The sequence below is a fragment of the Carassius carassius genome, chromosome 14 (assembly GCF_963082965.1).
Source record: "Carassius carassius chromosome 14, fCarCar2.1, whole genome shotgun sequence".
In the NCBI taxonomy this organism is placed as follows: Eukaryota; Metazoa; Chordata; class Actinopteri; order Cypriniformes; family Cyprinidae; genus Carassius; species Carassius carassius.
This window is the reverse complement of record NC_081768.1, coordinates 411,535-424,034: the sequence shown is the minus strand read 5'-3', so window position 1 is coordinate 424,034 and position 12,500 is coordinate 411,535. Positions and strand designations below refer to the sequence as shown.

At 38.5% G+C, this 12,500-nt stretch overlaps 2 protein-coding genes across 2 annotated transcripts in view; one reads left to right on the top strand and one right to left on the bottom strand.

Annotated features, from left to right (window-relative positions):
* Positions 1-6,364, top strand: part of LOC132157553 (L-threonine ammonia-lyase-like) — a 13,620-nt gene extending 7,256 nt beyond the window's left edge. Inside the window, exons 5-10 of the mRNA XM_059566925.1 lie at positions 3,781-3,880; positions 3,952-4,027; positions 4,852-4,977; positions 5,098-5,265; positions 5,553-5,610; positions 6,144-6,364. Of these exons, the coding sequence (XP_059422908.1) occupies positions 3,781-3,880; positions 3,952-4,027; positions 4,852-4,977; positions 5,098-5,265; positions 5,553-5,610; positions 6,144-6,242 (627 nt within the window). The 3' untranslated portion in view covers positions 6,243-6,364. The remainder of the gene's footprint in view (positions 1-3,780; positions 3,881-3,951; positions 4,028-4,851; positions 4,978-5,097; positions 5,266-5,552; positions 5,611-6,143) is intronic.
* A 1,602-nt stretch (positions 6,365-7,966) lies between these two features.
* On the bottom strand, positions 7,967-10,275 carry LOC132156454 (transmembrane protein 254-like). Its single transcript, XM_059565447.1, has 4 exons — positions 10,068-10,275; positions 8,733-8,836; positions 8,595-8,654; positions 7,967-8,289 (listed from the first exon to the last, which is right to left on the bottom strand). The coding sequence occupies exons 1-4, from the start codon at positions 10,152-10,154 to the stop codon at positions 8,166-8,168; spliced, it is 375 nt and encodes a 124-aa protein (XP_059421430.1). The 5' UTR covers positions 10,155-10,275; the 3' UTR covers positions 7,967-8,165.
* Positions 10,276-12,500: the final 2,225 nt, after the last annotated feature.

The following is a 12,500-nucleotide window of genomic DNA, read 5'->3' as shown; positions in this document are numbered from 1 at the left end:
GAAGATTTCATGATTTCATGATTTCTGAAGACTCTGCTTGACTGAAACCTGGCTAAAACCAAATGATTATTTTGGTCTAAATGAGTCTACTCCACCAAACTACTGTTATAAGCATGAGCCCCGTCAGACTGGTCGTGGAGGAGGTGTTGCAACAATATATAGTGATATTCTCAATGTTACCCAGAAAACAGGATACAGGTTTAACTCTTTTGAAATACTTCTGCTAAATGTTACACTGTCAGACATGCAAAAGAAATCTAATGTATCTCTTGCTCTGGCTACTGTGTATAGACCACCAGGGCCGTATACAGAATTCCTAAAAGAATTTGCAGATTTCCTCTCAGACCTTCTAGTTACAGTTGATAAGGCGCTAATCATGGGAGATTTTAATATTCACGTTGATAATGCAAATGATACATTAGGACTTGCGTTTACTGACCTAATAAACTCCTTTGGAGTCAAGCAAAATGTCACCGGGCCACTCATCGTTTTAATCATACACTAGATCTAATTATATCGCATGGAATCGATCTTACTGCTATAGGTATTGTACCCCAAAGTGATGATATTACAGACCATTTCCTTGTATCGTGCATGCTGCGTATAACTGATATTAACTATATGTCTCAGCGTTACCGTCTGGGCAGAACTATTGTTCCAGCCACCAAAGACAGATTCGCAAATAACCTGCCTGATCTATCTCAACTGCTATTTGTACCCAAAAATACACATGAATTAGACGAAATTACTGACAACATGGGCATTATTTTCTCTAATACATTAGAAGCTGTTGCCCCCATCAAATTGAAAAAGGTTAGAGAAAAACGTACTGTGCCATGGTATAACAGTAATACTCACTCTCTCAAGAAAGTAACTCGTAGTCTTGAACGCAAATGGAGAAAAACTAACTTGGAAGTTTTTAGAATTGCATGGAAAAACAGTATGTCCAGCTATAGACAGGCTCTAAAAACTGCTAGGGCAGAGCATATCCACAAACTCATAGGAAATAACCAAAACAATCCAAGGTTTTTATTTAGCACAGTGGCTAAATTAACAAATTACCAGACGCCACCTGATTCAAATATTCCACCAACGTTAAATAGTAATGACTTTATGAATTTCTTCACTGATAAAATAGATAACATTAGAAATACAATAGCAAATGTAGATTCTACAGCGTCTAACACTTCAGTTTCATCCATCGCACCCAAAGATAAACTGCAGTGCTTTACAAATATAGGACAGGAAGAGCTAAATAAACTTATCACTGTATCTAAACCAACAACATGTTTATTAGATCCTGTACCCACTAAATTACTAAAAGAGCTGTTACCTGTAGCCGAAGAACCGCTTCTCAATATCATTAACTCGTCGTTATCTTTAGGTCACGTCCCAAAACCATTCAAGCTGGCGGTTATCAAGCCTCTTATTAAGAAACCAAAACTAGATCCTAGTGTACTGGCAAATTATAGGCCTATTTCAAATCTTCCATTTATGTCTAAAATATTAGAAAAAGTTGTGTCTGCTCAATTGAGCACCTTCCTGCATAAAAATGATCTGTATGAAGAATTTCAGTCAGGTTTCAGGCCCCACCATAGCACAGAAACTGCACTTGTTAAAATTACAAATGACCTGCTCCTTGCGTCAGATCAAGGCTGCATCTCATTTCTAGTCTTACTTGATCTTAGTGCTGCGTTCGACACCATAGATCATGACATACTCATAGATCGATTACAAAACTATACAGGTATTCAAGGGCAGGCTCTAAGATGGTTTAGATCCTACCTGTCCAATCGCTACCATTTTGTTTACTTAAATGGGGAGTCATCTCATTTATCATCAGTAAAATATGGAGTGCCACAAGGATCCGTCCTAGGTCCCCTTCTATTTTCAATATACATGTTGCCCCTTGGTAATATTATTAGAAAATACGGAATTAGCTTCCACTGTTATGCTGATGATACTCAGCTATATATCTCAACGAGACCAGATGAAACTTCCCAATTATCTAAGCTAACAGAGTGTGTTAAAAATGTAAAAGATTGGATGACAAATAATTTTCTCCAATTAAATTCGGATAAGACAGAGATATTAATTATTGGACCAAAAAACACCACACAGAATCTTGTAGATTACAATCTGCAACTAGACGGATGTACTGTTACTTCCTCTACAGTCAGAAATCTGGGTGTTATATTGGACAGCGATTTGTCTTTTGAAAATCATATTTCCAATGTTACAAAAACTGCATTCTTCCATCTTAGAAACATTGCCAAGCTACGAAACATGTTATCTGTTTCTGATGCAGAAAAGCTAGTTCATGCATTCATGACCTCTAGACTGGACTATTGTAATGCACTTCTAGGTGGTTGTCCTGCTTCTTCAATAAACAAGCTACAGGTCGTCCAAAATGCAGCAGCTAGAGTCCTTACCAGGTCAAGAAAATATGATCATATTACCCCAATTTTACAGTCTCTGCACTGGCTACCTATTAAGTTCAGTATCAGTTACAAATTATCATTACTTCCCTATAAGGCCCTAAATGGTTTAGCTCCTGCGTACCTAACTAGCCTTCTACCACGCTACAACCCATCACGCACCCTAAGGTCACAAAACGCTGGACTTTTGGTAGTTCCTAGGATAGCAAAGTCCACTAAAGGAGGTAGAGCTTTCTCACATTTGGCTCCCAAACTCTGGAATAGCCTTCCTGATAATGTTCGGGGTTCAGACACACTCTCTCTGTTTAAATCTAGATTAAAAACGCATCTCTTTCGCCAAGCATTCGAATAATGTATCTCTTAAATTGTGAGTGTAGTTGCATCTGCATTTTTATTCTTTAGCTTGGGTTAAGCTAATTTTACTTTGTTGGATCAGCAGCTATGCTAATGATGTCTCTATTTTGTTTCTATGTTTTGCCACGGGATTAACATCCCACAAGCTCCAGTCTGGATCCAGAACACCTGAGAAGAGATGATGCTGACCCTCAGAGGACCCCAGATGATCCTAACCTTGAATCAACAAACAGAACTAACAAATATTGCTACATGTGTGACTGCATCATATAATTACTATTAATTAATAATATTGACAGTTCATCATCTAGCTGACTACGTCTTGTATTATTATTATTATTATTTTTATTTTTCTAAAATCCTGTCAAACGTGCACAAACTACTAGCTACTACTAAATATTGTAGAAACATAATTTTCTGTAAAGTTGCTTTGTAACGATTTGTATTGTAAAAAGCGCTATACAATAACACTGAAGACTGGAGGAATGATGCTGAAAATACAGAAATACATTACACTTTAACACAGATTCACACAGAAACATCTATATTTCATATTTTTCTGTATTTTTTTATCAAATAAATGCAGCCTCAATGAGCAGGAGAGACTTCTCTGATTGCAGACTCTTGAGCAGCACTGTGTGCTGTCAGGTCAGATCTGTTCAGTTCAGCAATAAAGAGCTGCTCTCTGAGCTTTGTGTCACTTTAATCAGACTAAATACGCTCTTTTGCTTGACAATCACTTTATCTTCACTGGTTTGCACTCTATCGGTCATGTGCCTTGTGCTACTTTATTTAACTGTATTATTTTTTTTACATGCCCTTATTTGTATAGTTATATTTTATATTTAATCTGTATTTCTATGCTCTACTGTTAGTGTTATCTGTATGCACCGGGGGTCTGAGAGTAACACAGTGTCAATTCTCTGCTTTACATGTGGAAGAATTGACATTAAAGCAGACTTGAGTTCAGTAACCGTGTCTCTAACAGGGTGTAGAACCGGAGGAGTTTCCTCTTCTGCTGCAGTCGCTCAAAACAGACGCTCCCATTAAAGACCTCCACTGCAACCCCAACAAGAAACTCTACAGAGGTAAAACCCCTCAAACTACCCGCTGTCTCCGGCGAGCCGCTCTGATGTGTCTGCTCTGATCGCTCACACAGATCTGCTGGATCACTCTCTGAGCACACACTGCTTCCAGCTGGCCAAGAAAACTGTGGACAAAGTCATTTCTGTCAGGTACCTTAAAGACCATTGGCTCCACTCAGTCTAGGATCTACATGAAAACTGCTCAATTCTTATTAGACGCCTCCTATCACATTTAACGTTCATGCCTTTTTGTCAGACATGTTAGTCCAAAGCGTCTTACATTGCATTCAAGGGTTACACTTTATCAGTTCGGGCATTCCCTGGGAATCAAACCAAAGATGTTGGTGATGCAAAACTCTTGGAATTTGTTTAATATCAATAGTATGCTCTTTTCTGCCCCAAGAGCAGTTCTGAGTAACGAAATCTGCTGAAACTCTTCAACAGTATTGCACATTTGCTCTGGTTTTTATTATTTGAATGCTGCAGGATTCAGCCGTGAAACACTTAATGTATGAAGCTACCGGAGTACCACATTCAGTATTTATTATGGTGCATACCATACAAGCACACATGCAATTAAGCATGCTTCTTAGAAGTGGCTTTCTATGGAAGGAAAAAATGTGTACATTTAGTACCAGGTGAATTTGACACTTTTAGTGTAAATATTTCAGTTCATGCATGTGAATCGAACCCATGATCTTGTCATTGCAAGCATCATGTTCTACTTTTTTTTTGTGAACTGTACTGAATCCACTGACCAAGAAAATCAATACCTAGAATTTTTACATAATCAAAAAGAATTGTGTTCATCTTCTGGGCTGATCTGCTCGCCTATATAGAGCACGCATAATCAATAATACATTAGGCACGTTAAGTGTTTTAGATTGTCCCAGATGTGAGTCGTATCTCACTGTGTGTGTTCTGGTTCAGTATGATTTATTGATATAATATCCGTATGTTTTCTGTCTCTGAAGGGAGTCGGACGCTCTGGTGGCCATGCTGCGCTTCCAGGAGTACGAGCACTCGACCGTGGACACAGAAGGAGCTCTGGGCTTGGCTGCAATCTTAGCTGGACAACTGCCAGAGCTGAAAGGGAAAAGGTGGTTAAAGGCCCTCACTCACTTTATTATGATCCTGTGTTACTCTTTCTGACGAGCCAGTTAGCAGAGGATTGCATCATGCTCGTCCATGCAAGGTGAAGTGTGTGTTGTGTGCTGCAGGGTGGCTGTGGTGGTCAGCAGTGCTAACATGGAGCTGGACCTGCTTCTGCAGTGTGTGGAGCGAGCTCTGGTTCTGGACGACAGAGTCAGTCGCTTCACCGTGCATCTGGACGACTGGCCCCGAGACATGGCCAAACTCCTGGACCTGCTGGCCCGAGAGGACGTCAGGTGAGAGAGTGTGTTGTATTGAACTCGAGCTGTGCATGTTATCAGAGCATGCATTCTCTGCGAATCGAACCCGTGACTTCTACGGTTTGAGCTCCTGCATGTAAACCTTGAACGCAGTGCAAGTCGCTTTGAATAAAAGCATCTGCCCAATGCATCAGTGTGAACATAAGCTACAGGTCACATCAACATCAGCTTGTGCTCGTGTCACAAGCCTTCCTCAAACAGCACTGCTATCCTCTCTCCAGTTCTCTTAACTAACTAACTAACTAACTTTCTCTCTCTCTCAGGTTGCTGGATGTTTATCACAGACGGTACAGTGATAAAGCAGAGCTCTTCAAAGCACAGGTCAGAGGACAACTCTACACACAAACAAGCACAACACATTCATTTTCATTCAGTATATAACTGTGATTATAACAGTAAAAACAGTGAGCTGAGATTTTAAGTTATTTCACAACAAATTCATTCTGATCTTTAATTCTCATGTGACATGATGCAGCTAGTTTTTTTTACTTTTTATTTAATCTAAGTAATTTTTTATTATATTTTATATCAATTATATTTTGCGTTATTGTTATACTTTATATGGTTATTTTTCATTATGTTTTTAGTAAATGATAAAAAAATTACTTTTTAAATTGTACATTTTTATCATTTCAATGTCTAGCTTTTCATCCGCTCTCGATCTCCAGTTTGAGAAACCCTGCTAAAGGTGACATACTCACTTCTTCTGTGGAAACACAATCAGACAGAATGAGTGTGTGTGTGTGTGTGTCTGTGTGTGTGTGCGAGTGAGTGTGTGTGTGTGTGTGTGTGCGAGTGAGTGTGTGTGTGTGTGTGTGAGCAGCTGTTCTGGACTGATGTGACTGTGTTCGCAGGTGGAGTGTATCGTAGAAATGAGGGACAAAAGTCAGAACACACAGCTGCGCCGGACGCTCTCAGACCGATACCATTCACTGCACTGGCTGGAGCGGTGACCACACACACACACACACACACACACACACACTCTCACACACACACACACACACACACACACACTCACACACACACAGACACACTCACACATACTCACACACACTCACACACACAGACACACACACACTCACACACACAGACAGACACAGATTTTTTATTCAAATCGGAAATATCCTCAAATCAAGACACGTGTAGTTGAGAAACAAAGATACTGATGATTTTCTTGGCTAATGGATATAAAGCTCTTCCTGTATATAATCACACACTGACTGCTGTATTTTATACAGATCATAAGGTTAGATATTATGTGTGTATAAATCTACAACCCAGAATAAGAGAGAGGGAGAAAAAGAGAGAGAGTGTAAATCTCTAAGTCTATTAGCTAAGGAAACGCTGACCACATGAACACCAGCAGGAACCGTCTGCATTCAGACTACAGATGTTCATTCTGTGCAATTAAAAATAGTGCATTAAAATAATTAAAGGCATTCAGCTCACCCGCGTCTGAGCTGCAGATCAAACTATTTCAATTTGTGTAGATGTTATCGATATAAAACACCCAGCTCTCTGATGCTGCTGGAATATTGTTGGTTTTACACAATCCAAACACAAAAGAGTTCATTATTGTCTGACGAATATGCTAACATAAAAAGTTCTCTCTCTTTATGAATTATGAGTATGTTGGCTAGCTGTGAATAAAGCACATGGATGGTGTGTAATCTCTCTCTCTCTGCTGTATGTGTGTTTGAATCCAGTCTGAAGAGAGGAATCAGATTCATTCATCCGCAGATTAATCAATGCTGAGCTCCTGTCAAAACTGGAATGAAGCTTGATATCTGTGATATGATTTTACATCGAATGACAGATGACACAAAACATACATGTCAAATCAATCCGTTTATTAGCCATCATTCAAACACTCTTGATCTGTAAATCACACACACACACACACACACACACACACACACACACACACACACACACACACACACACACACACACACACACACACACACACACACACACACACACACACACACTGCAGCAGTGAAACAGAGACTTTAAAATAGAAATTTACATTTTCTTTAAAGCTGATTTGGAATGATTTGTATCATGAAAAGCGCTACACAATTAAACCTGAATTGAATTCAAGCTCAGGAATTCTTACTTCAAAATGCATTTGAGCTGTGCACTGTCTAAATCAGTGGTTCTCACAATTATTAAACTTAATTTTATTTAACTGGATTATTTTTTTTTTTATATCCCCCTCATTCTTACAGCAGAACATGTACAGTAAAAAGCAAAACATCAAAGTACCTTTTTTAAATATAAAACTCATACTTTAGAGCCTTTTGATATAATGCATGGTAAAAGTATTATTAATGCTTTAATTATACAATTTCAGTTTCTCTACTTCAAAATTTCAGTGTGTTTCCTTTCTGAGTGAAAACTGTTTAAAGGCATTTTTTTTTTTGAGTGTACTGACTAAATATTAAAGCGTATACGAAGGGCTCTCTTGTTCTGTTGGGAAGTTTAGTCTGTTTGATCACAGGACTAAAGCTTTAGATGGATATCTTTCTAGTTATTCGTCAGCCATGTATCCTGTCTCCGAGCACACTGTTACACTACAGGAGGCATTCGATCCACTGTAACTCTTCAGTCCAGGTTAGTGATTATGTATAATAACAGTGTGAGGTTTGAGGTTTATCGTTCTTGAGAAGTGATCTTCTGTGCTGCTGATAGAGCTTCAGCACTGAACCAGGATCAGGTAAACTAGGCCTCGGTGTGACATTTAGCCTTTAGAGAAAGACTGTTCCAGAATCAGTGAGGTGGATGTGACTGTTCAGATATAACCTGCAGGTTGATGAATCCTCTGGAAGATAAAGGTTAGTGTGCTGCTGGGAAACGAGCTCTGGTGTCGGTCACTGGCGTTTGGGTCGGCCGTCCGGCTTGTATTTGATCAGAAGACCCAGAGACGCGAAACCAAACAGAAACGTCTGAGTGAACCACAGCAAGCGTGTGGACGAGCTGTCGATGCCTTTATCACTGCAGACACAAACACACTGATCAACAGTCCTGCATCGGATTAGTTCAGCCAAAGATGAACATGAGATGAAAATGAGCTCATCCTCAGACCGTCCCAGATTAAGAGGAGTGTGTTTCTTCACCTCAGCTGAGCACATTTTTAACTAATTTAATTTCCTTTAATCTTCCATTGATATAATTAACTCCATTAATAATCCATAAGTACAGTAAGTTGACAGAATGCACACAGAGTTAGATCTGATGGTCTGTACTGCCACCATGTGGTAGAAAACACGAAACTATCATGAAAACACACGGGGTCTTACCTGCAGACCTTCAGCGCAAACAAAGCCTCGAACAGATGGATGAGCCACGTCAGAAACCATCTGAGACACAGAAGAGCGAGACTGACATCAGCAAGGGCTCGGAGCTCACTGTGGGAATAACAGCGCTCGCTCACTTACCCATAATACATCACAGGATAATGATAGTCCACGAAATGCTTGGCCAGAGCGCCCAGAGGACCCAGACTGCTGTACGGGACGTCCTGAGGCCAAAACACCGTCCACTAGAAACCAATGAAACACAGTCACTGCAGCTGCTGTGTGTGAGAACCAGTCACCAGCCTTTCTCACTACAATCTGAAAGTTACTTTATTATGAGTCTGGCCTTTTCTCAAATAATGCTTTGAGCTGAGAGTGGCATGGTTTCACAAGGCACCGGTGGTTTATGTTGTCATTCTCAGTGTGATCATCATGTTTTCAGTGTTGGCTGATCTCAGGTCAGTCAGTTCTGAGACACACGCTCAGACATCTTCAGAAACATGACTGAATCTGAAGGATTTCCACAGGAACTGCTCACATCTAAACCCTAACCCAAAAATATTACACTTTAGTAACTTTAAAAAAGCTAAGAATATGAAAGTTACTTTTTTCGTAGCTTACATGATTACTTATTAATTCACACAGTGGCAGTAAATTATTCATCATTAGATTTACTCAAATTCTTTTTTTTTTCCTTGCTGAAATTCTACCGCTTTTCTACATTTGTGAAGTCTCCCATCTTTTCATCAGTTCACAGCAGTTCACTCATGAATCCCAGCACAATTTAATGTTTAATACACTTCTCAATGCTGACAACAAAGAATGGAATATATTTGTGGTCAAAAGTAATTAAAGTACCTAACCTAATAGAAGTAATCCAATTAATTACTATACAAACTATAATTTTGGTCATGTATTTTGTCATCAGTAACAGACTACAATTAGTAATAGACCCAGCACTGTGTGTGTGTGTGTTATATATATATATATATATAATAATTATTATAGCTAAAATATAGTTAATATTGTTGTATCCATGGTAAATTTGTGGTTTCTACGGTTTTAATTTAAATATTATTTTTCTAAATGTACTGTTTTTTTCCAGTTTTTTTTTCTCAGAACATATAATGCACACACACACACACACACACGTGTCCCAAACGCAGTCATCAGTAGCACAGGTGTATTTGTATCAACAGAAGGATACATTGATACATGATATTGATACATTGTAGCGGACTTCGCTCGCTGTGTAACACTGAGGGAAAGTTCACTCTGAAGAGCCCGCTTCTGTTTACTCTTCATCGTCGTGACTTTGCATATTTTCAGCACAGAGAATCCATCATTTCATTTCATTCAGAAGTCAAACAGATTTCCTGGCAGTCATATCAAACAACATTTCTTTAAAAGTTTCTGAAACTCTGCTCATGTTCAGTGTTTCACGACTGAATGAATAATTCATCAGTTTCAGCTTACCGTGAAAAAGCTCAAAGAAGCCGTGACGACCATCATCCAGAACAGACTGGATCTCCTGAAGTACGAGCTACTGTCACTTCTGGCCATGATGACGAATCTAACTAACTTAACTAATGAGCTAAACTACAGATGACTGCACTAGTCTGCTCTCAGCGGTCAGTCAGACACCTCGGCTCAGAGTCAGAACCGGAAACACACCGCCACACAAAATAAGAGTCACGAATCTACAGCTCGCAAAATAAAAGTCCCTCAATAAAGAAAAAAAAGAAAAGAAAGAGAAGTAGCTTTGCTAATGAACAGAAAGGAGCACGGGACTTTTCTGTGTATGAAGGAAAGCTGCAGGGTAACAGTGAATACAAAAACAAATATATACCATAGCACTTGTTTTGTCTTTTTATTTGCTCAAAGATTAGTTTCAAGAATTGAAAAAAACACTATAATGTTTCAGTAATGTGTCAACAGTGATTGACAGTGAATCTGGATAAGGAATAGAATAGCTCTAAGTGAAACCTTTCATTAGAGACCAAAATCATGATTGTACATTAAAGAATTCAAGAATTACAGCATTTTATGTGTCAATGGTTACAAAGGGCTATTGGGAGTCTCCAAGTGGCATTTTTTGGGAAGCACCTAGACTTAAACTTATATAAACGTGTAAAACACTCATTTTCAAAGGTATCATTACAAAGGTATTGTTATCAGATTGGTACATTTGGCTTGGTAAGGCTTCACGCTGTGTTCTCATTGTGTTTTCCAGCTAATAGATCCCAACTATACTCATCTGTTTGAAAATCATATTACTCAATATCAATAAGACATATAGTGATTCTTACTATTTATTAACAAATCTTACAAGTGTCACCTTCCAAAATAAACTAAAACGATGCATATACTCCAAAAGTTTCAAGAACAGTGTGCAATTTTCTTTGGCTATGCCTTTTTTTAGGCGTTTTAGTCAAACACTTTCTCACTGGATCTAAGCAAATCTCACAGGGGACATATTTTGATCTCAAAAAGTGAGTCACAGAAAGCTGAGGAGTCTTCTCATATGATTTATAGCACAACCATGGTTATTTATCATTGATACTTCTATAGTAACTATTTATTTATTTAAAATAATTAAATAATATAAAATAATTAAAATAATAATTTATTTAAAATAATTAAATAAATCTGGCAACAAATATCTAAATAAAATCCAAAGGGTATATTTAGCATAGCATGTATGTTCCAAATCCCTACAGTATTTTGTAAGGATAACCATCTGTAAATAATGTAATAAGACCGCAGTAAATGTGTCTGTTTTAATGATTTGTGTGTTTAGTAGCAGCAGAGTGACCAATGTAAAGTCTCAGTAAACTCCATCATGAAACAGACACACACACATGACAAGATCCATTTCTTTTATTACAAAAGGTCTGTACATTTGTGGTGTCAGAAATCACACAATAAACCAGCAGAAGAACCAGTGTTTCTCGCACACAATCGCTCTAAATCTAACTCAAAATATATCAAACACGTCGCCTCAGACTTCTGAGCACATACAGCATTACGTATTAAAAATATGGCCACGTGTCAAGTTCAAAATGAGAGAAAAAAGAAAGAGAAAGTAAAATGCATCATTCACTGTCCTGAAACGACAATGTGGTCTTGTGATGCGGGAACTGAAGATGTCGGATCTGATACGATGTACGACGTGATGAAGAAACACACTCTTCCTGATCTCTGATGAACTGGGAGTGAACATAATCTTAGTTTAGGTTTGTCTCAGTTTGAGGTGTTTCTCAGCGCTGATATCATCAGGGTGTCAGGGACGAGTTTAAAGGTTAGAATCATCATCAGCATTCAGAAAGATAACCAGCATTTCTGACCTCTTTCTCTCTCTTTTCTGTAGTATTTTAAAGGCAATTTGGCACAATCTTGTTACAAAAGAGAGCAAAAGAGTTTGATCTTAAATCTTTATATTTCTCATCTGAACACTTGTGTATAAATCAATATAATATGTTTATATTACATTAATTTACATGGTGAGTCAAATATCACATTTCATAAGCAAAACAGTTACTATGTATATAAAATATATATAAAAACAACTACATGCCATCACACACACAGCCTAAACAAATCTCCAATATTACAAAAAAACAGGTTATGTACATTTCCAAATGTCTCGTCTTATTTCCTAAATCTGTTCAGATCACTCTCTCACACACACTCTCACTCACTCACTCACTCACTCACTCTCTCACACACACTCTCACTCACTCACTCACTCACTCTCTCACACACACTCTCACTCACTCACTCACTCACTCACTCACACACACTCTCACTCACTCACTCACTCACTCACTCACACACACTCTCACTCACTCACTCACTCACTCACACACACTCTCACTCACACACACTCTCACTCACACACACTCTCAC

Bases quoted from the DNA above. Each gene is read 5' to 3' on its own strand.
- LOC132156454 (XM_059565447.1), bottom strand. From the start codon at position 10,154: ATGGCCAGAAGTGACAGTAGCTCGTACTTCAGGAGATCCAGTCTGTTC. The intron at 8,655-8,732 runs GTAAGTGAGCGA...TCTGTGTCTCAG, and splicing joins TATCCTGTGATGTATTATGG to ATGGTTTCTGACGTGGCTCA. The intron at 8,290-8,594 runs GTAAGACCCCGT...TTGTGTCTGCAG, and splicing joins TTTGCGCTGAAGGTCTGCAG to TGATAAAGGCATCGACAGCT.